Below are 20,124 nucleotides of genomic sequence, written 5' to 3'. Positions count from 1 at the left end.
CTACAACTTCAAAATGTATTAATAGCAAAATGTACCTACCTATGTATTATTTATTAACATGGAAGATTTACAGCTAAACATTTGTTTTTATAGATCTGTAATCTATAAGAAGCCTACGCGCCTTCTACGCAAAGTCTACGCGACGACTACGCGACGTCCCCGCTACACCGCTACATCCTCACAACATCTGTCTACGATGGCGAGGCAAAAAACGACTCAATTTGACAGTTTCGAAGTTTTGACTAATATAGGCATGCTTAGCGGTATTCCCCACAATTTTTCCTTGTTGCAGCTAGATTTCCGAAAACGTGAAGTAGGTGTGACCAATAATATAATCCTCTAACTCGCTTAGAGGAAACAGATCCGATAAACTAATCTAGATATTCATGAAATTGTTAGAACAAAATATGCATGTTTACAGTCTGTAGCTTAGGAACTGAAAACAATGGTGGGCAATTAAAATTTAAAAATAACTTCAATAAATATCCCTAAAGTGTATTAAGTTTATAGAGGTAAATGTAAAAAAACACGTTTTAAATATCAATTTATTCCAGTGTTGGTTCTGCTATATGTTCGTAATATGTAGGTAAAGACACACGTAGTGCCCGTTTTAATTTCCGTAATGGTTATCGTTGGTGGTCTATTCAATCGTTAATGATTAGACGATTCGTACAATAATAACGTGTTTCTCCTTCCGATCGATATTTTAATAACCACTTTGAACTTTATGTATGCGTACAACGATTAAGATATACTTCGAAAGCTTAACATCTGAAAAATAAAGGAGGAAAGTAGAATAACAATCAACGTCCGCTGTTGTATAATTAGCTTATCTCGTGTAGATCGGCTAACAACGCTTGGTCGTGCGCGCGCGCATTGGTGAGTGCCGCGCCAATAGCCGCGCAGCGATCGCCCATCGTTAGACCATCGATTCTTTTTGGTTATTACAATAATTCCGACACGATTGCATCTAATTGCGCTGGTTTCCGACGATCGTGGACTGAACACAAGGAATTACGGATTATCTACGTAGGTACGTACATGAAGGCTTTGAAATTATAGTAGGTAAGTATACGGAATGTTATTGGGAAATCGGACCTTGTTGAGGGAAGCGTATCGCGGCGATAATCTTAACGCTGGCTTATTAGATATCATTTTGCGGTACGTGCCTCCCTTGGCTTGGTTCGTAGCTAACAAATGCTATAACACGACAGCGCGAACTACTCTTACAGCGTGTATCAAAGTAATAACAGCGCTGAAATTGCTTCAGACTATTTCCTTCGAGCTAATTCGACGCTCACTTGTTAAAGCTCGCTGGAATCTGGTGCATGAAATCCAAGCTTGAGATGTGACAATAGTGTAGGATCTATACGTTCCAGCTTGAATTATTTTGTAACAATTTGGTAGTAAGCACTTATCTTTCATTTCTTAAAATTATATTTAATCAGGCCCTGAATAGATTTGATGTAATTTTTAATATGAGTCTAATAATGATTTATCTGCAATATCTGGGTTTTACGCTATTATGGGTCTATTTCCGGCTATATTTTGGTATATTTTAATTAGGTTTTCACAGTTCATATAAACTATAATACGTCTATTAATTAGTGTGTTATCGTACCTATTTAATTTGTAAAACATCATTGTATTTATAATGTACGATGTGATGAACTTAATTAATTTAGGTAAAATTTGGCTGGGGACAGACTACTGATACTTGATCCGAAGATTTTAGGGAGTCTAGTTAAATATAAGTGGTGTCGCTATAGGTATATCTTTCAGGGTCTTCTCCGTCGGAAAAAAATCCTCGTGTAACAGAACTGTGTACTATCTCCCGCACGGTTGTATCTAGCAGTCTCATTTCAAATTTACAGCATATTTAATTTGTGTTGCATGAGTAAAATTTACAAAATTGCCAATAGATACTATAACAAAAAATCTAGGTAAGTACTACATGGAAAACAGTCGATCACATTCAATGTAAGTTCTAAGTAACCCGCTTTATACTTATATTTTAATTTAGAAATAACTAATTAAAAATTTAACTCTGCGACTCCCTGAAGACCTAGTTAATTTGCAGCAAGCGGAGAGACGCATTAGCATGCTAGTCGAGCTCAAGCTTAATAGCAGTAAGATGGCAAAGCTTCGACATTACCCGGCCTCAAAGGAACCTAACTGTCAACTAACTGCTAATTAACTACGTCTACAGTGCCGGCAACTACTTTCCACACTATGCATAAACTCAAACGTCCACACACACAACCTTACCGAAAGCTATCAAAACCCAAAGCCAAACGAAATTTTAATCTACTTTAGAACACGCAAAAACAGACAGTTACTCTCTAACACTCAGAATATCGTAACAATAGCTCTTAACATTAGCATCAATTTAGCAACGGAAGCTCAAAAACTGCGGCAGACGAAGGTTTAGTAATGTTTTTACCGGCGTTTTATAGCCTCATCGCTAGATGGAATGGAACCGTCGTACATAATCAAACCACATGCGGGGCAGTAATTGCCTCTATATTCAAAGACCCGCTCACATCACGCCGTATAATGACAAAAATAGTCCAAAAAATACCTCCGCATATGAGATATTTTTTTTCAGAGTTCGCGCTCTCGCACGGAGCTAAATTACGAAATAAAAGATTAAGTTAAAAGATCAATAAACTTAATAAATGATCTCAATAATTGTTGTATTACGGACACAATGGAGCGGCGTCGTGAAACGTCATTAAGGCGCGAACATCATTAATTTTATTCGCGGCTTTCTGACGTAAAGGCAATGGCGTCTGTCAGATTTGAAAAGCCGCGCAGCCGCCACCTGTTGGTAGCGCGGTGAATTAGACATTAAACCCCGCGGCGCGCGTTCCACTTGATACTGCCACTGGAATGACTCGCCACTAAATTGAAGGACCATTCAATCGTAGAAAACACGCGTTTATAATATAACAAAATAAATGTATTCATTTAGACAGCGCATTGTGAAGTCCGTACCATACAACTCTCTTGCAATCATTTTCTATGTGCAATAAGAAGCGAGTTTCTTTTTGTAATAATGATCCATTTGGTACTGAAATTAATCTATAAGACCACCAAAATCTTTGTTTCTATTAATCATTAGCTGTAGTTAAGTTTTGTAATTTATTCTATTTATTCGAGGCGTTAATGTGGAACCCAAAAACATGGCGGCCAAAAAACTTGGGGCCGCCTTCTGAGATTAGATTTCTTTTTGGTAGCTAATTGCGTTTTATCAAATTAAAGCTATTCTGCCCGCGGCCGCGGCGAAAATGATTGATAATGTTTGACGAACACCGGTCCCACTAGTTTTACAGAATAAACTGTTTTGATTCATATTAATGTTCGCCATTTGTCTCGTAGATCATCCCCGGGCAAAGATATTTTGATTTGTCGTTTTATAAATGTTGAAAATTAAAGTAATTCAGAACGCCTAATGCTTGTGGCAAAGAAAAAATACTTGCCTTCAAAAAGCTCCGCTATGTTCTTACATAGTTTTACTAGGTACAATTTAAAAGTCTTTTTATGTATATATTTTCATTGAAGTTATTTTTGAATAAGTAAACAGATACCCAGTGGGTATATAAAAAGCAATGCAGTGATTGGTGGAAAGATACTATTAAACGTTATTTTATGTAAATCTTGAATGTTATTGGAGATGTTGATCGGTAGCCAGATAAAGCCTGAGGCAATAATATATAATGTGTTCGGTGCAATGACACCGAACACCTTGATCAGCATTAGGTACGCGACTTACGCAGTTACTTCATTAGTATTAAAATTGTAACAGAGAGTCAGTGCGCATCGGGTAACCGCGATATTCGGGTGCATTCATTGCAACATTTCTAACATTCCATTTAACATAGTTTTACTAACATTTTAACATTTAAGAAGTTATTGTGGATCAGTACAATAAACTTTATTTTAGTGAAACATTCTATCATTCAACAAACTCTGCAACCCCCACCGCATTACACCGTACATAGTTTTTTGGTCCTTCGAGCCGGATTTTGGTCGGAGCATACACCGACTATCTAGAGTCATTGAAAAACTCTAGGGAACTTCCGGTTCTACAAGAATTCCTAGAGTTTTTGGAAACAAAATTTACTACTCTCGAAACAGCTCAGAGAAAACAAGATAGTGGAGTACCGAAAAGCTCTGTAAAGAAATATAACAATAATTCATCATCGGAAATAAAGAAACATTTTTATAACTCATACAATAAGCCGAACAACACTTATAATAACCTAAATAAGCCGATTGCAAAATCCATGCACGTGTCGAATGTAAAGTGTCCAATGTGCAGTTATCAACATGGCATTTATAATTGCAAAAATTATTTAACGTTAAATGATGAACAAAAATTAAAAACAGCAAACAAATTAAAACTCTGCACTAATTGCCTATTTAGCCATAATGGTAATAAATGCAATTCAACATTAACATGCAGAAAATGTCAAGAACCTCATAACACTATTTTACATGACGCATTTGCAAAACTCAAAAATGCGCCTTCTTTGTCATCAAATCGTAGTCAAATGACTTCACAACAACAACAGGAGAACTTCGCGGCTGCGTCACATACGTCACACGTCGACAGCTCAGAGATACTGTTAGCAACAGCTTTGGTGAGTGTTAAGGGTTCCGACGGTTCGGAGTATACCTTGCGAGCTTTGGTGGATCAGGGCTCCCAAATATCATTAATAACAGAATCGGCGGCGCAGTTAATAAACATAAAAAGACAGAGATGTAAAGGAGTCATCTTTGGAGTAGGACAAAAGGAGAACAACTGCAAGGGAGTGATTTCTATAGTATGCGCTTCTCTGCACAACAACTTTATATTCGAAACGGAAGCCTTTATTATGACGAATCTCATTAAAAGCCTACCAAACAAGAGCTTCCCGAAACCAGATTGGTCGCATATTGATAACATACCATTAGCTGACCCCGAGTTCTATATCAGCCGCCCCGTGGATTTGTTACTCGGAGCCGACGTTTACGCTAACATCATGCTAAGTGGCATTATAAAAAGCGGGAATGCACATCAGCCCTTAGTACAACAAACTCAACTGGGATGGTTGCTATGCGGCAACGTAAAGACATACCAGTGTAACGTCGTGTTAAATAACATAGAAGAGATCAGACGGTTTTGGCAGGTGGAAGAGATTAGTGAGACTTCAAATCTGTCCACCGAAGATCAAGAGTGTCTAACATTTTATGAGTCAACAACAAGAAGAACAGAAGAAGGCCGCTATGAAGTTAGAATACCGCTGAAGGAAGAGTTGAAACACAAACTGGGCATGTCTAAGCCTATGGCAATCGCCCAACTAAGGAATTTAGAAACAAAATTTAGAAAACACGAACATTTAGCTAGCAAATACAAAACTTTTATGAAAGAATATCTCGAATTACAACATATGAAACCTGAAGAAACAAACTCGCAGGCAAGCCTACAATGCTACCTACCTCATCACTGTGTGCAGCGTGATGACTCATTAACAACAAAGTTACGAGTAGTATTTAACGCGTCCGCCAAAACATCTACTCGGTTTAGTTTGAATGACATAATGTGCAAGGGGCCTAACATGCAAAAGGATTTACAATCATTGTTATTGCAGTGGAGGCAATATCCTTACGCGTTTACAGCAGACATCGAGAAGATGTTCCGCCAGGTGCTGGTAAATAATAACGACCAGCATCTTCAAAAAATTGTTTGGAGAGAATCACCGGAACAACCCATACAGAGCTTTCAACTAACTACAATCACTTATGGAACAAAATCAGCCCCATTTTTAGCTATGAGGACTTTAAAACAGTTGGCGTCGGACGAGCGTAGTAAACATCCTGAGGCAGCAGAAATCCTAGAAAATTCATTCCTGATGGATGACCTCCTCCATGGTGCCTATAACATTAAACAGGGAAAGTACTTGATTAAAGAATTGCATCAGTTGTTGAAATTAGGTGGATTTACGTTAAGAAAATGGGCGTCAAATAACGACAGAATATTAGAAAGCGTAAAACAGAATGCGGAAGAAACAAGTTATCACTTCAAAAATGAAGAAACATCAAAAACATTAGGTTTATGCTGGCAAACAAAACAAGATCATTTTACATTTAACTTTAATTTCACAACACAAATAGAAAAACTTACTAAACGGCAATTACTCTCGGAAATTTCGAAGTTATTTGACCCGTTGGGCTGGTTAACACCCTTATCAACAAAACTAAAACTACTCTTCCAAAAGCTATGGCAAACTGATCTCCAATGGGATGATGAAGTATCTGGTGACGTATACAAGGAGTGGTGTAAACTAACAGCTGATATCGAAAACATTAAACATTGTGTGGTGCCGCGGTGGATAAAAACGCAAGAGAACAGTATTATCGAATTCCATGGGTTTTGTGATGCATCTGTGGAAGCCTACGCATGTGTCGTATACGCTCGTACTAAACACAGCCAAGAAGCTATATTAGTAGCGGGAAAGTCTAAGCTTATACCACATCGAAAGGCTATAACATTACCAAGAACAGAGTTATGTGGTGCACTTTTATTGGCAAAACTCATGAGTAAAATTACTTCTAGCATTAGCTGCCCATATGAAACTTATGGATGGTGTGATTCCATGGTCGTGTTGGGCTGGATACACGGAGATTCAACGAGATGGACACCATTTGTTTCCAACAGAATTAACGCGATAAAACAGATTATGCCGAGTGACAACTGGCGGTATGTAAAGTCCGCAGAGAATGCTGCTGACTGCGCTAGCAGGGGACTAACGGCGTCTCAGCTTTTAGAACATCCACTGTGGTGGCATGGACCAGCATGGTTACTATCCTTAGACATGAAGAAAGAACAGAATCAACAACCCATGTACACTACAGAAGAAGAAAAAAGAAAAATAAAACAAGTTAATGTTATACAACAAACCGTTAACATTATTGAAGATTTATTAAACAATTATAGCTCATTTAGGAAAATAATACATATATTTGCGTGGATACTCAGGGCGTTGACACCAATTTCACAACGTAAACATTTGCCATCGTACCTAACATTGCGAGAATTGCGAAAAGCTAAATTAACAATAATTAAATATGTGCAACGAAAGGAATTTGCTGAAGAGGTCGAAAAAATCAGTAAGAATGGCACCGTTGGAACAAAAAGTAAATTATTTCTTTTAAATTGTTTTATTGATGACAACGGAATCTTGAGAGTGGGAGGACGCCTAAGGCACGCAAACTTGAGCAGTGAGATGAAGTATCCTAAAGTAATACCTAACAAAAGTCGTTTAGCTGAACTTCTTATAGAAGAATGTCATCTACTAACGTTTCATGGAGGACCCAAACTAACTTTGGCGACAATGAGGAAACAGTATTGGATACCAGGTGGAATCAAAACAACCAAGGCACAGCTGCGGAACTGTGTCACTTGCCGAAAACATGCTGCAAGGAAGGAACACCAGTTGATGGGAGATTTGCCCGCGGCCAGAGCGAACCCTGCTCCTCCGTTTTACCACACTGGGGTAGACTATACCGGTTTCGTAGAAGTTAAGGCCAACAAGGGTAGAGGCGTGCGAACAACTAAGGGATATGTGGCGGTGTTTATATGTATGGTTACGAAGGCCGTACATCTCGAGCTGGTGTCTGACCTTACCAGTTCGGCATTTTTAGCAGCACTGAGCCGAATGGCAGCCAGGAGAGGAGCGCCGCGTCACATGTACAGTGACCAAGGCACGAATTTCATTGGAGCCAACCGGTCACTGAGAGAAGAATATGAAGAAATTCAACAAGTTTTCGGAGACAAACTGCTTGCCGATATTGCCGACATGGAAATAGAATGGCACTTTAACGCGCCATCGTGGCCTAGTGCTGGGGGGCTGTGGGAAAGAGCAGTGCGCAGCCTGAAATATCACCTAAAAAGAGTAGTCGGTGAACAACGACTGACATTCGAGGAGTACACAACAATTCTAACAAAAATAGAGGCTTGCCTCAACTCGCGGCCGTTGTGCTCGCTTAACGAAAACATTGAAGATTTAGAGTATATATCTCCGGCCCACTTCTTAACAGGTAGATCTGGCAACACCGTAATAGAAACAAAACAAGACGCACGAACAAGATGGCATTTGACTACTAATATTACCCGACAAATCTGGTTGAAATGGAAAACAGAGTATTTAACACAGTTAACAGCGAGAGAGAAATGGGGAAAGCCCCAAAGAAACATGAAAATCGGAGATATGGTAGTCGTACACGAGGATAATGTTCCAGCTGGGAAATGGATAATGGGTAAAGTTGTCGATGTACACCCAGGCAGCGACGGCTATGTACGTGTCGTCACCTTAAAAACCAAAGGTGGTGTTATTAAACGGCCAGTAGTCAAGCTCTCGCTATTGCCAATAGAAACGGACGAACAGCAAGACAAGTTCCCAGAAACAAATACCCAAACATCTAACATTGAAGGAAATCAAAGCCCAAGGGGCACCAGGAGGAAATCACACACTGTAAGGTTTTCGTATATTGTTATGGCTTTAACATTTTTCATGACTATGTGCGGCAGTGCGCATGGTGCATATAATGTAACACAATTTGGAAGGGAACAATCACTATTTTTTGATTCGATAGGAAGATTAAGCCTTGCTAAGGACAAATGGACTATGGTAATTTTCTACGACATGTCCCCATACTGGGAAGGCATAAGTGCATTCAATAAAATTATCACTTATTTAGATACTACATGCAAAACAATAGGTGGCGAACACTGTAACACGATAACCACTCAGCTGTCGCATGAGGCCAACGAACTAAAGTACTACAATCAGTTTTTGCTAGATCAGCAGGTGAGGCGTCACGTGAGGCGGCGACGCGGCCTTATTAATGGAGTAGGCTATTTAGCGAATTCATTGTTCGGGGTACTGGACGAACATTTCGCAGAAAAGTATACCCGAGACATCAACTTAATACGAAACAATGAAAAACATATTGTCGAGTTATGGAAGAATCAGACGTCAATTATAGAGTCTGAATACAATCTGTTACAACGAACTGCGTCTATTATGAATAAACAACACAAATTGATTAACCAACATATCATGAAACTAGAAAACAGATCCAAAAGGTTTCAAGAAGACATTAATAACATTGAGCTACTCCAAGAATTTACCCTGATGTCACTTATAGCTAGTAACTTATTACAGAATTTAAAGGGAAATCAGGATACTCTGGTAGATATATTTACCAACATACATCATGGACAGTTTAATATACACTTACTAACTCCCGATCAATTACAGAGTGAACTCAACACTATCTCGGGGCATTTATCAGATGACACAATGTTGCCAATTGAGCCCCATAACCTTAGAGACTTGTACCCATTACTGCATTTAAAAGCAAGATTAACAGAAAATTATTTTCTATTTCAAATAACTTTTCCACTGATTGGAAGGGACACATACAAGCTGTATAGAATAACATCAATACCACATGAATACAACGGGTCTATGGTGGAACTTATCCCACTATCAGAATATATTGCAACCGATTTAAAGAGGAACACCTACACTACTCTCACTTCTGACGAATTATCCAGCTGTGTGAAACAGAGAATATGGATATGCGATTTGAAGAAGCCTATTCAACATCAAAGGAGTGAACCCATGTTTTGTGAGCTAGATCCTAACACAAATAAATGTAAAATTAAGAGGTCAAGATGTGAAAACAAATGGGTATACCTGACAAAACCCTCCCATTATCTCTACCATTGCTGCAATAGTTGTCCTGTCAATGTACTGTGTGGAGAACAAATTAGTGTGGAAATACTACATCAAGCTGGCATTATATACATAGAGCCTGGTTGCTTACTCAAAGGTCATGATTTCACTCTTCATAGCCCAAAAAATACCGAGAACCGAGTGAACATAACTAGTCCAGTTTATAGCCCGTCGATAGATCAGCTAAATTACTTCATCAACACTTCCATCGCGTGGACAGATATACCAAACATAACAGAATCCAACAACCTAGAAACTGAGCTATACCAATTACATCACCGAATCGAGGAGATGAAAAATAACAGAATTGAGTTGGGAGCTTCGCTATCTTACCACGACATTCACTTATACGCTGTGAGCTACATTCTGGTAGGAGCAGGAGTGGTGGCGGCTGGCGCCTTGTGGTGCCGCCGCTGGCAGCGACGACGGGCGACTTGTGCCCATCTATCGCCGGACATCGAGCTTCAGCCTACAGCAGGCAACCGTAGTGAAGTGAACAGTGCGCGAGTGGTTAATCGACAGTGTAGTGATCAAACATCCGACAACAGTGCGCGTTCAAATAAGGTTGACCGACAACCGAGTGTTTCTAACGTTAGTGAGAGTGCGCGAAGTTGTATGGGAGACCGGCTCCCGAGTCCCCACGGTCGATACGGGGTAATCAAAACATGTGCGATTAAAAACCAATCGTGTTCTCCCATGCCTAGGAGAAATTTAGAATTAAGATATGACAAGGCTTAGATTATTAACATTCATCAATTTGTAAACATTTTATTTTAGAATTATCTCATCGTCTCATCTTTTGCGGCCCCGAATATGTTCGGTGCAATGACACCGAACACCTTGATCAGCATTAGGTACGCGACTTACGCAGTTACTTCATTAGTATTAAAATTGTAACAGAGAGTCAGTGCGCATCGGGTAACCGCGATATTCGGGTGCATTCATTGCAACATTTCTAACATTCCATTTAACATAGTTTTACTAACATTTTAACATTTAAGAAGTTATTGTGGATCAGTACAATAAACTTTATTTTAGTGAAACATTCTATCATTCAACAAACTCTGCAACCCCCACCGCATTACACCGTACATAATGTATGTACCGAATTCTTGTAGCTACCGGTCTAGATATTACATTAGGGTATCGTATTTTTTATCTCGAGTCTTCTTTTTCTTATGCCTCTAACATATTTTAATATTGTGAAACTGATTGTCCTAATTGCTATAGTTTTTTGCGCTTATGTTGCTTATTAAAATCTTTTTAAGTATATCGCTATTGAATCATTTTGGACAATGTTATGACTACCCCGAAATACGTAAAATTTCCGAGTCTGGTTTTTATTTAAGATTTTGTGAAAATCTTTTGTGGCCAGTTGGTATCAAATGGTTCCTACCACTAAATACCAATATAGAATTTCAGAATGAATTGGTCAACGCATAAACGGTAATACTCCAACGTCTAACGGCTAAGACTAAGGAAAATTTCATGAAGTAAATATTTCTTGCTGAAATGTCTTCTTGATAAAAGGATTTACAATAATTAGGCGCATGTTTTTGGTGGTACTAATTTTATTAAAATTGTGAACATATTTAATAACCAAAATGTATATGAATAAATAAATTGATTCGATTTGATTTGAAATCAAGTGTGCCTGTGAAGGTTACCCTTCAAGATAAACTGTCGATTTGCACCCGTTGCTTACATCCAGTGTGAGAGCTGGGGTGCGCGGGCGCGGGCGGGCGGCGGTCAGAGGGCAGCTCTGGATCGTCTGGCATCATTTCAATCATTAAGAAGTTCGGCGGCGGACACAAAGCGGTGATTGATGCGCCCGTTTACCAGCCGCGGTGGCACCGACCGGTAAAAAACGAACGCTTAATTAACTCGTTTGGCACCGCCGCTCATTAGAATTATTAATCAAACCGAGGCGGGGCGATAGCGCGAGTATGATGTATTGAGCTTTGATTACATTAACGCATTTGGCCGGCAGTAATTAAAACCACGCCGGGATGTCCGCGGATCAGGCGAGAACAAAAGACCTGTGGTTTAGGCAACGTCAATTATAACAGTTTTAATGGAACTTGAAGAAAAATTATTTTGCTAATGCAGGTGCCGCCGCCTACGAATATACGATCACCTGCTTAAATACAACTGCAGCTGAAATAGTTAAATATTATATTCGAAATATAAGATATTGGTTTCCTAGCTTCCATTCAACTTGGCTATGCTCATGCCCACTCACTTATTTAATTCAAACTGCACAAAATATGTATTTCTTACAGCTACACACGGTATTCTTGCAGCTCTTCTCTGGCTTATGAACGAATTCAATTAAGTTACACCCATAATTAAATGCATCTCTGCTTTGTGTTCTTTTTGCTCAGAATAAAAGCTTAGCTGGAAAGTCCGTTTTCAGAAAAAGAAACGTTGATGGACCATTCGTAAACGCATTGTGCCCCCAGTAAAAATGAGATTCTAGCATTTCAGCATGAAAGCATTATATGTTTTCTTTTTAGATCGGGTCATTCATTCGTTACATTATTTGTACAACATTAAATAAATAATATGGAAACCCTTCATTGGGACTTTAAAAAAATTAAATTATGTTCAATAAGATAATTACAACAAAATAAAATATTTCAAAAAATTTTGTATTTACAGGAACATTTTAAATTATTGTAATTGTAAAACTTCAACTTAGCTAAAGAACTAACTTAGCTAACTAAAGAACGTTTATAGAGCCATTGCTAAAATTAGCTACAGTTAATTGTGAAATAAAATTAGCAATGCCAATAAACTCCTATAATAAGTGCACATGTTTTGTACGAAGACTATCACACATTCGAATCTATAAATAATGAAAACATTTAATGTGAGACATAATTCTACCGCTCGTTAACTTCATGGAGATAGAAATCGCTAAAAGAAAACCTTTTCCTATTTGTAGGTACGTAATTGCTCTTATAACTTCTTTTGCGATATTAGAAGAATTAACAAGTATTTATTCGATTGTATCAGCACACAATTTATTGTTGCCCATGGGCCGTGAGAGACAATTAAAAGGCAAATAGGAAACGCTATAAAATTGTAAAAAAACTGCACAAGTATTTACTTTTCATTAATTTTATGGCGATCAACATTATTTTTATTTATGAAACTGCCAGCTAATTGCTATTTAATTACTGTACCAATTTAGAGCATGTTTATTATGTGGAAAATGATCTTAGATAAAGTTTTTAGACAGCCTTTAATGATAACGGTCTAGGCTATACCTACTCGTCTGTAGAACGTAATATTTATGATGATTTTGCTTCGATTAACAAACGTACTCGCATTCATTGTCGGTTTGGTTTGTACCTCTGAAAAACCTGATATTGACTGATCTTCAAACCCAGCATCCTTACACCCATTGATCTGGTCTATTTATGAAATAAACAGATAGCAAATCCAGAATCTGCAAACTCAAAACCATTACCCATTACTGTTTTATTATAAACAACATTATCAAGTCTTGGTACGAGTATATTCATAGGTTGGTGTTGCGGTCCGCTGGTGGGCCACTAGTGGGCGTGATGTGTCGGAGCGGCGCGATCTAATCTCCACAGATAACCAAGCCACATAAACTAGCGGGAACGCTGCGCTGACGCACCTAACTGAACATACGAATACTCGAACATTTAATACTGCTTTTTATTTACTGGGTACAGATTTCAATAGGTGTGGGACTGTTTGGTTACTTTTGTTCTACCTGTAGGTAAATTTGATTGAAAATCTAGCCAGCTTAAAGATTATTCCGCAAAAGTTTTTGATACTTCATAAAGTAGGTACCTACATACACAAAAAGTATTTTCCCGACGTTTCCATTTTTTTTCTTTTCTATTTTGGTACTCACGAAAGCTTATGATAAGCATTTGATTAATGACCTCAACACACTGTTCCATAGACTATCGATTATGACAAATTGTTATGTCATTTTACGTAAAAAATTGAAAAGTTAAGTAAATTGATTACCTAGATTAAATATTCACAAAATTAATAAAACAGTCATCGAAAGCTCATAAGGTTAAAACAAAACAAGGCTGACATGTTACCATCTCATTTGAATTCAGACAATTTAGAAAGTTCCACGATATGTGTGTCAATAAATTGGTTGATTGATGACACAGTTATTAGGCACATTTTATAAATTAGACACGCGTATGTATGTAGGTAAATGAGTGTGGAACCTAATAATAGATTTAATGAGCGCAGTCGACGTCTACCCATGATTTATTGTCCAATATAAATTGGCGATGGAGTAACGAAACGCTCATGTAATTGTTTATGCGTGCCTTGTTGAGTGTTACTAATTTCTTGCCAGGCTCTATTTCCCAGAGGTATGGCTAATTTAGTGCGTAGCTGCTGTGAATAAAATCATATTAACTTAAACATGAAATGCATTCATAATTAAAGTTCTTCTTTAAGCGTTGATTACTTGTAATTATGCGTGGAGAACAATGTGGGAGTACAGGAGTCAGGTACCTAATTTCATGCATTTATAAGGTACCATTCGCGTTGCTATAGTTCGGCCATTCAGAGAATGCGTTCCTGACACGTCGCGATTGAACTGACGACGTAACTTTGCAATGGCGTTGCAGTTACGATAAAAATATTTTTGCTGGTTGTTTACCGTTTTAACAATTGAGGAGCATTAAAACAACATTATTATATCAATAATCAATGAATGTAGTTACGTCGTCAGTTCAATCGCGACGTGTCAGGAACGCATTCTCTGAATGGCCGAACTATAGTTTGGTTCATGTTTATCTTTTTAAATATAAATATATATCGCACCCCCTTCACACACGGTCGGTTAGCCCCATGGTAAGCTATTTATTAACTTGTGTTATGGGTGCTAACACAACTGATAAACTACATATAGCTACATTACATAGTTGTAAATACATATTATAACACCCAGACCACGGCCAACAAGCATGCTCATCACACAAATGTCGACCGAACCGGGAATCGAACCCGGGACCTCAGGTTCGGCAGTCCGGTATGGTAACCATTGCGCCATCGAGGTCGTCACATCTTTACATGCTCAAAGTGGCCCGAACAAAAAATAAATAAGGCACTAAACTTCAAAGAAACAGTAGGTAATTCATTAGACTTTCTTGAAATCATAAGAAACGACAGATGTCAGACTTCGTGCAACGTAACAAAGGATGGTAATCAGGCGTTCGATACAAGAAGCGCGTGCGCACCTAACCGCAACCCCATGGAAATCCATATTTACTGTTCATTTATTGGAAAATGTATCTTATATTGGTTACATAAGGCTTAATTTCGATTGTAGTATAATGTGTAAATATTCGCAAGCAGTTGATGGATAAATGGAAAACAAAGGACACGCGCTCGCCTTTGTCTTTAACCACACGGAAGTTTCAAAAAGCCTGTGGTCCAACGGTAACACAACACTTAGGACATGTATAAAACATTTTGCAACACAATAATCATATTTAGACAGTTTATATTCTCATACATTTGTTCTCAAACTTGTTTGCTTTCCTTCTAGGCAAAAGGATGAATGCGAACGCGCTGCACACTTCGCACACGGGGGCGGCTTGGCCCTTCTACTAATTGCAAGGCTGTGTTTCGTCTTAAATCATCAACAAAGAATGCGCGTATGTTGAAAACAAATGACATCCATATATAATAAATGTGCCAAAATTTTCCACCTCCTCCAAGGCTGCGTATTCTCGGACCTCTCAAAATAACAGGAAAAAATTGTCCAATCTCCAAAATTGTCACCAAATCATGTTCGTAAAGTGTGGATTGATTAGTATTATCGCATTACGAGGAATTGTCTCGTCTGGCTGAGGACGCAGACGGGAAGTCGCTGTTTATTCTGTTTACCGTGCGGTCATCGCGACATCAACCAAGGCGCTGGATAAGGATCTTTGGATGAGTCCACTTTGTTGGGAAAATCTTGAGTCCTCAAAGACGTTTTCAATCCAAAGTTAGTGTATCTCACTTACTTTGGATTGAAAAGTAAGTGTATCTCACTTACTTTGGATTGAAAAGTAAGTGTATCTCACTTACGCGGTGTCCTGCGTGAGCGACGAACGCGACGCGACGCGACGCAACACGACGCGACGTAATGCGACGCGATGCTATACGCGACAGATGTCCTACGTGATTTTGGTCATTACTTCTCAAATCATGGAGAAGTTGTGTTACAATTTTGCTTGAAAGTTCATATTTAAAGTACAGACAGCAACAATCTTCCAACTTGTTTGTACTAATAAACGATTTCTTTAATATTTATGTTTTTTTTGTCCCACAACAATCAACGCTTCTGAATAGTTCGCGGTGTCGCGTCTGGTCGCCCTCAAAACAAGTACGCGTTACGTCGCGTCTCGCCGCAGACTGTCACATAGGCCGCATGTAGGGAATTCCTTTGAGTTGATCGCGTTCGTCGCGTTCGCAGCGTCGCGTCGCGTCGCGTTCGTCGCTCACGCAGGACACCGCGTTACTTTGGATTGGAAACGTCTTTGAGGGCTCAAGATTTTCCCAACAAAGTGGACTTATCCAAATGACCAAATATATATAATTTACCTATTAACAATCAGAAGTAGAAGATCACTTATGCCTTAAAAAATATAGATATTATTTATCGTCTTTATAAAAGCGTTTCAGACGCTGAATTAGCGTGAGGTCGCACATGGAGTTCTTTATTAAACGATAGCAGCTAATGAGATTCATGCTATTTCTTTTTGTCACAATCTGTGCCACATACTCAAAATAATTCGCGAGCAAAAGTCGCCGTCTCCAATATTCGGAGATGCAGAACGTTAGTTAATCCCGGAGTCGTTAGTCGCAATCAAGTCATTCAGTTCATTACCGCAGTTGCCCGTGCGCAGCCCAGCTCCAGACATGTCGTCGACGGTCACATTCATTTTCACAGGTATTTATTTTGAATATATTTTATTTTGGCCTGGTTTTACCAATTACTTTTGTATTTTTCATTGTTTTATCCTCTCTGACTTTTTTTCAAGCTTAGATTATAAACATTTGGCGCGAGCTGTTTTGACATGGAAACTTACCATCAACTATTTCCAGTGTTAGTGTTAAACGCGGCAGTGGATGCCGTGGCGCATCACTCGCACGACAAGAGCGACAGACACGAGAAGCATGAGAAGCAACCGACTTGCCAGGAGTTCACCCAAGGCCTCTCCTTCAATGACAGCCAGGCTATCGGCTCCTGGCATCTGCTACACATTAGGAGAGAGAAAACCCAAGGAGGCGGTGACACTCATTGTGTCGAGTTCAGCGCTGTCAATGATCAGGTATAAGATTTAATGATTTTTTACAGTGATAGCTACTTGAAGCCCACCACTGTTGCTCAAAATAAATAACTGCTTTGTAGAGGAACACCGATAATTAAGATACTACAATAGTGGAGTAAGGCTTGGAAAATTGTTTTGAAGTTTATTTATTGTTGCCAAGATAACTGCCGATCAAATAGAAGCGTCGCGAGTCGCGACCAGGCACCTTTTATATTACATCTATCTACTATATAGTTTAGCTAATCGACACGAATAGATAGTAAATACCTCTTATTCGTAGTGCGCAGTTTTCTCGCCCACACGTTAGGTACAACGTCTTTTGATCAAAAGTTTCATTGAATTTACTAGGTTTATTTTTAATCGCACTCCAAACGGTATAACATAAACGTATAAATAATCATATATCCGCTAATTTTACCCACCAGGAAAGGAAAGACCTGAAGGAACTACTCGGAAAATTTGTGGAAAATCTAAAATGGGACAACCTAGTTCTGAAGATGCAGATCCCATGCGCCAGCCTGAAGACCAATAAGACTCGAGACTATTACTTGGAGAAACTCGAGGGAGATGGATCTTACAGGACTTTGCAGATGCCTCCAAGCACAGGTAACAAGTTAAACTTGAGTAGGTACTTATTCGATTTTTGTAGATAAGTTTGTTGGCCATATAATCTACCTATACCTACTAAATTGCGATAATTATATGATAAGTTTTTTTTCTCCTGATCAAAGTAAAAGTTCCGCTGTGGCTACTTATCCTGCCTTATGTGCCTTTAGTAAAGTTTGTAGTTTTTGTGTTTCTTTATAACAATACAACTTCGTTGATTTCGAGCAGGTGATTTTGTAATCATTAAGATGACTGCACCTGTCTTTCTTGTATTGTGAGCCGTAGGAAGGGCGTAAAACTATTTAACATATCTATAACATATTTGTTTGTAATATTTTGCAGCCAAGCTTGATCTGGCGGAATTCCACCGCTACCCCATGCGGTTGAAGGTTGTAGAAGGTCAGTACCTCGGTATGATGGATTGCCATGAGAAGTTTGTCTTCATCCTGGGGAAACAGCCTCCGGAGGGCAAGGAAATGGACGAGAAACTCAAGAAAATGATCGAGGTCTACTGGCCTGAGGAACAGTAAATTTATAACCATCTATTTCCATTATAAAGGGTTTTTTATACTGTAAAGAACTATTAAAAAATATATGTAAACATGTATTGAAGAAAAAAGTTGATTTTGATATGTACATTTTGGTTTAATCATATGTTTGAACGTATTTATTAAATAAATCTGACAATGTAACTGAATATTATTTGATACTGAAAGTTTTGTGGCCACCATTTAAAATAGGTAGTTACTTGCCAAAAACTGACATTACTTTATACATAGTCAAGTGTAAATAACGTAGGTACTAATATCCAATGTAATAGTTCATTTAGCGTATAATAAAATATTTATTGCCAGAAATGGTACACTATTGATTACATGTCAAAATGATATTAAAAATCTGTGTCTCACACAACTGCATGACACACGATATACAAACAATAATAAGTGTAATTGCTGTTCTATTTCCGGCAGGTTTAGGAAATTAGTATCGAAATAATCACAAAACCAACGGACCCATTACTTTGGAAGTCACCCCACAGCGCAGCCCCTGCGTACTAAAGCACCACTCAAATTAAGTGTGGCTCGATCAACAGTCATTTTCGGTTACAATTAACCACACATTTGAGTGAAAAGTCAACCACCCACTCCAATTGATTTATTGTGTCCTACGAGTTCCGCCATTTTGTGGCGGATGTGTTACAGCGACTAATTGTTATTTACTGGAAGCGATTCGATACTGAAATTACAAAATAATGTGATAGATACTGAGACGTTTCATTAAGTTCTGAAACAAAAATATTTTTGTGTAGTATTAGGTACCTATATGAAAGTATCTACTACTGAGCAAACACTTAAGAGCTTATTCAATTTCCTCGGTTTCAATACAAAAAATGGAATAAATCTTACGATCTAAACGACATTAACTTAGAACACTTCGACAAAGTTTCGAAGTACGCTTACATTAGGCACAAAGGTACGCTCGCCTTTTCCATATTTAAATGCACAATGTCGCGTGTCGTGTGCCACGAAGGGTGCAACGCTGTTCATTTGTCTAAACGCAGTAGCGTTTTGAAGGGCCCTTCGCGGGGGCTGGGAAAGTGTTGCACTTTACAAAAAGTTAAATCGCTCCTCGAAACCTCGAGTGGCGCTGCCTGTTTCGGTAACCGTTGAGCTTTTGTTTAATGACGAGTACTTGACTCCAGTACTCTATTAAATGACGTTGTATACAAATCTAACTATGTGTGTTCCATTAAATAGACACCCACATTGCTTTTAAACTTCAACTTGGTAAGTATATAGATAGAACCTTTAAGTTTTCTGAAATTGTGACGTTACTATGTAGGAGTTAATTCATATGAAGCAAAACTATCAAATACAATGTACCACTTTGTAAGTTGTTCTAACTTTCTCCTCAAGTTATTACCTCGAAATCGACATGAAATCCTTGGTCACGTCGCCGTCGTATTATTAAAAGTTCAAATAGTAATAACCGCCAAATAAACTTGATAGGAATCGAGAGAGAAGAAATAACAATCAAAAATGTAATTTCAGGCAGTTCAGCGACTATATCGATGGCAAACTTTTTCAATTACTATGGCAGGAGCATAATTATCTTAACAGCGAAATAATCATTGTAATTACATGTCCATTTACTATACAAGTAGGTACTACAGCCAAATGAGAAATTAATGTGAATTTTATTCGAAACAAGCATACAATTGATGCAATTTATTTAAAACTTGTATGTTGTGCATTATTTTCTATTAGACTGATTAGGTGAAAGCCATCAATCGTATTCAGAATGGCACCGCCATTCTTGTTCCAAAATTTGGAATGTAGATACCGGTATGATGGAATGGATTGCTCATAAATATTTAAAACGTTCCAATTGTCCGT

At 38.4% G+C, this 20,124-nt stretch overlaps 2 protein-coding genes across 2 annotated transcripts; both read left to right on the top strand.

Moving 5' to 3' along the window:
- Positions 1–4,556: 4,556 nt before the first annotated feature.
- LOC124644582 lies at positions 4,557–10,284 on the top strand. Its single transcript, XM_047184055.1, has 2 exons — positions 4,557–8,855; positions 10,162–10,284. The coding sequence occupies exons 1-2, from the start codon at positions 4,557–4,559 to the stop codon at positions 10,282–10,284; spliced, it is 4,422 nt and encodes a 1,473-aa protein (XP_047040011.1).
- Positions 10,285–16,606: 6,322 nt separating this feature from the next.
- LOC124640090 lies at positions 16,607–18,420 on the top strand. The gene is made up of 4 exons (XM_047177732.1): positions 16,607–16,740; positions 16,896–17,122; positions 17,548–17,728; positions 18,071–18,420. The coding sequence occupies exons 1-4, from the start codon at positions 16,710–16,712 to the stop codon at positions 18,256–18,258; spliced, it is 627 nt and encodes a 208-aa protein (XP_047033688.1). The 5' UTR covers positions 16,607–16,709; the 3' UTR covers positions 18,259–18,420.
- The last annotated feature ends 1,704 nt before the right edge of the window (positions 18,421–20,124 follow it).

The sequence above is a fragment of the Helicoverpa zea genome, chromosome 2 (genome assembly GCF_022581195.2).
Source record: "Helicoverpa zea isolate HzStark_Cry1AcR chromosome 2, ilHelZeax1.1, whole genome shotgun sequence".
NCBI classification, from domain to species: domain Eukaryota; kingdom Metazoa; phylum Arthropoda; class Insecta; order Lepidoptera; family Noctuidae; genus Helicoverpa; species Helicoverpa zea.
The sequence above is the reverse complement of the archived record's forward strand: the minus strand, read 5'-3'. Positions and strand labels throughout refer to the sequence as shown.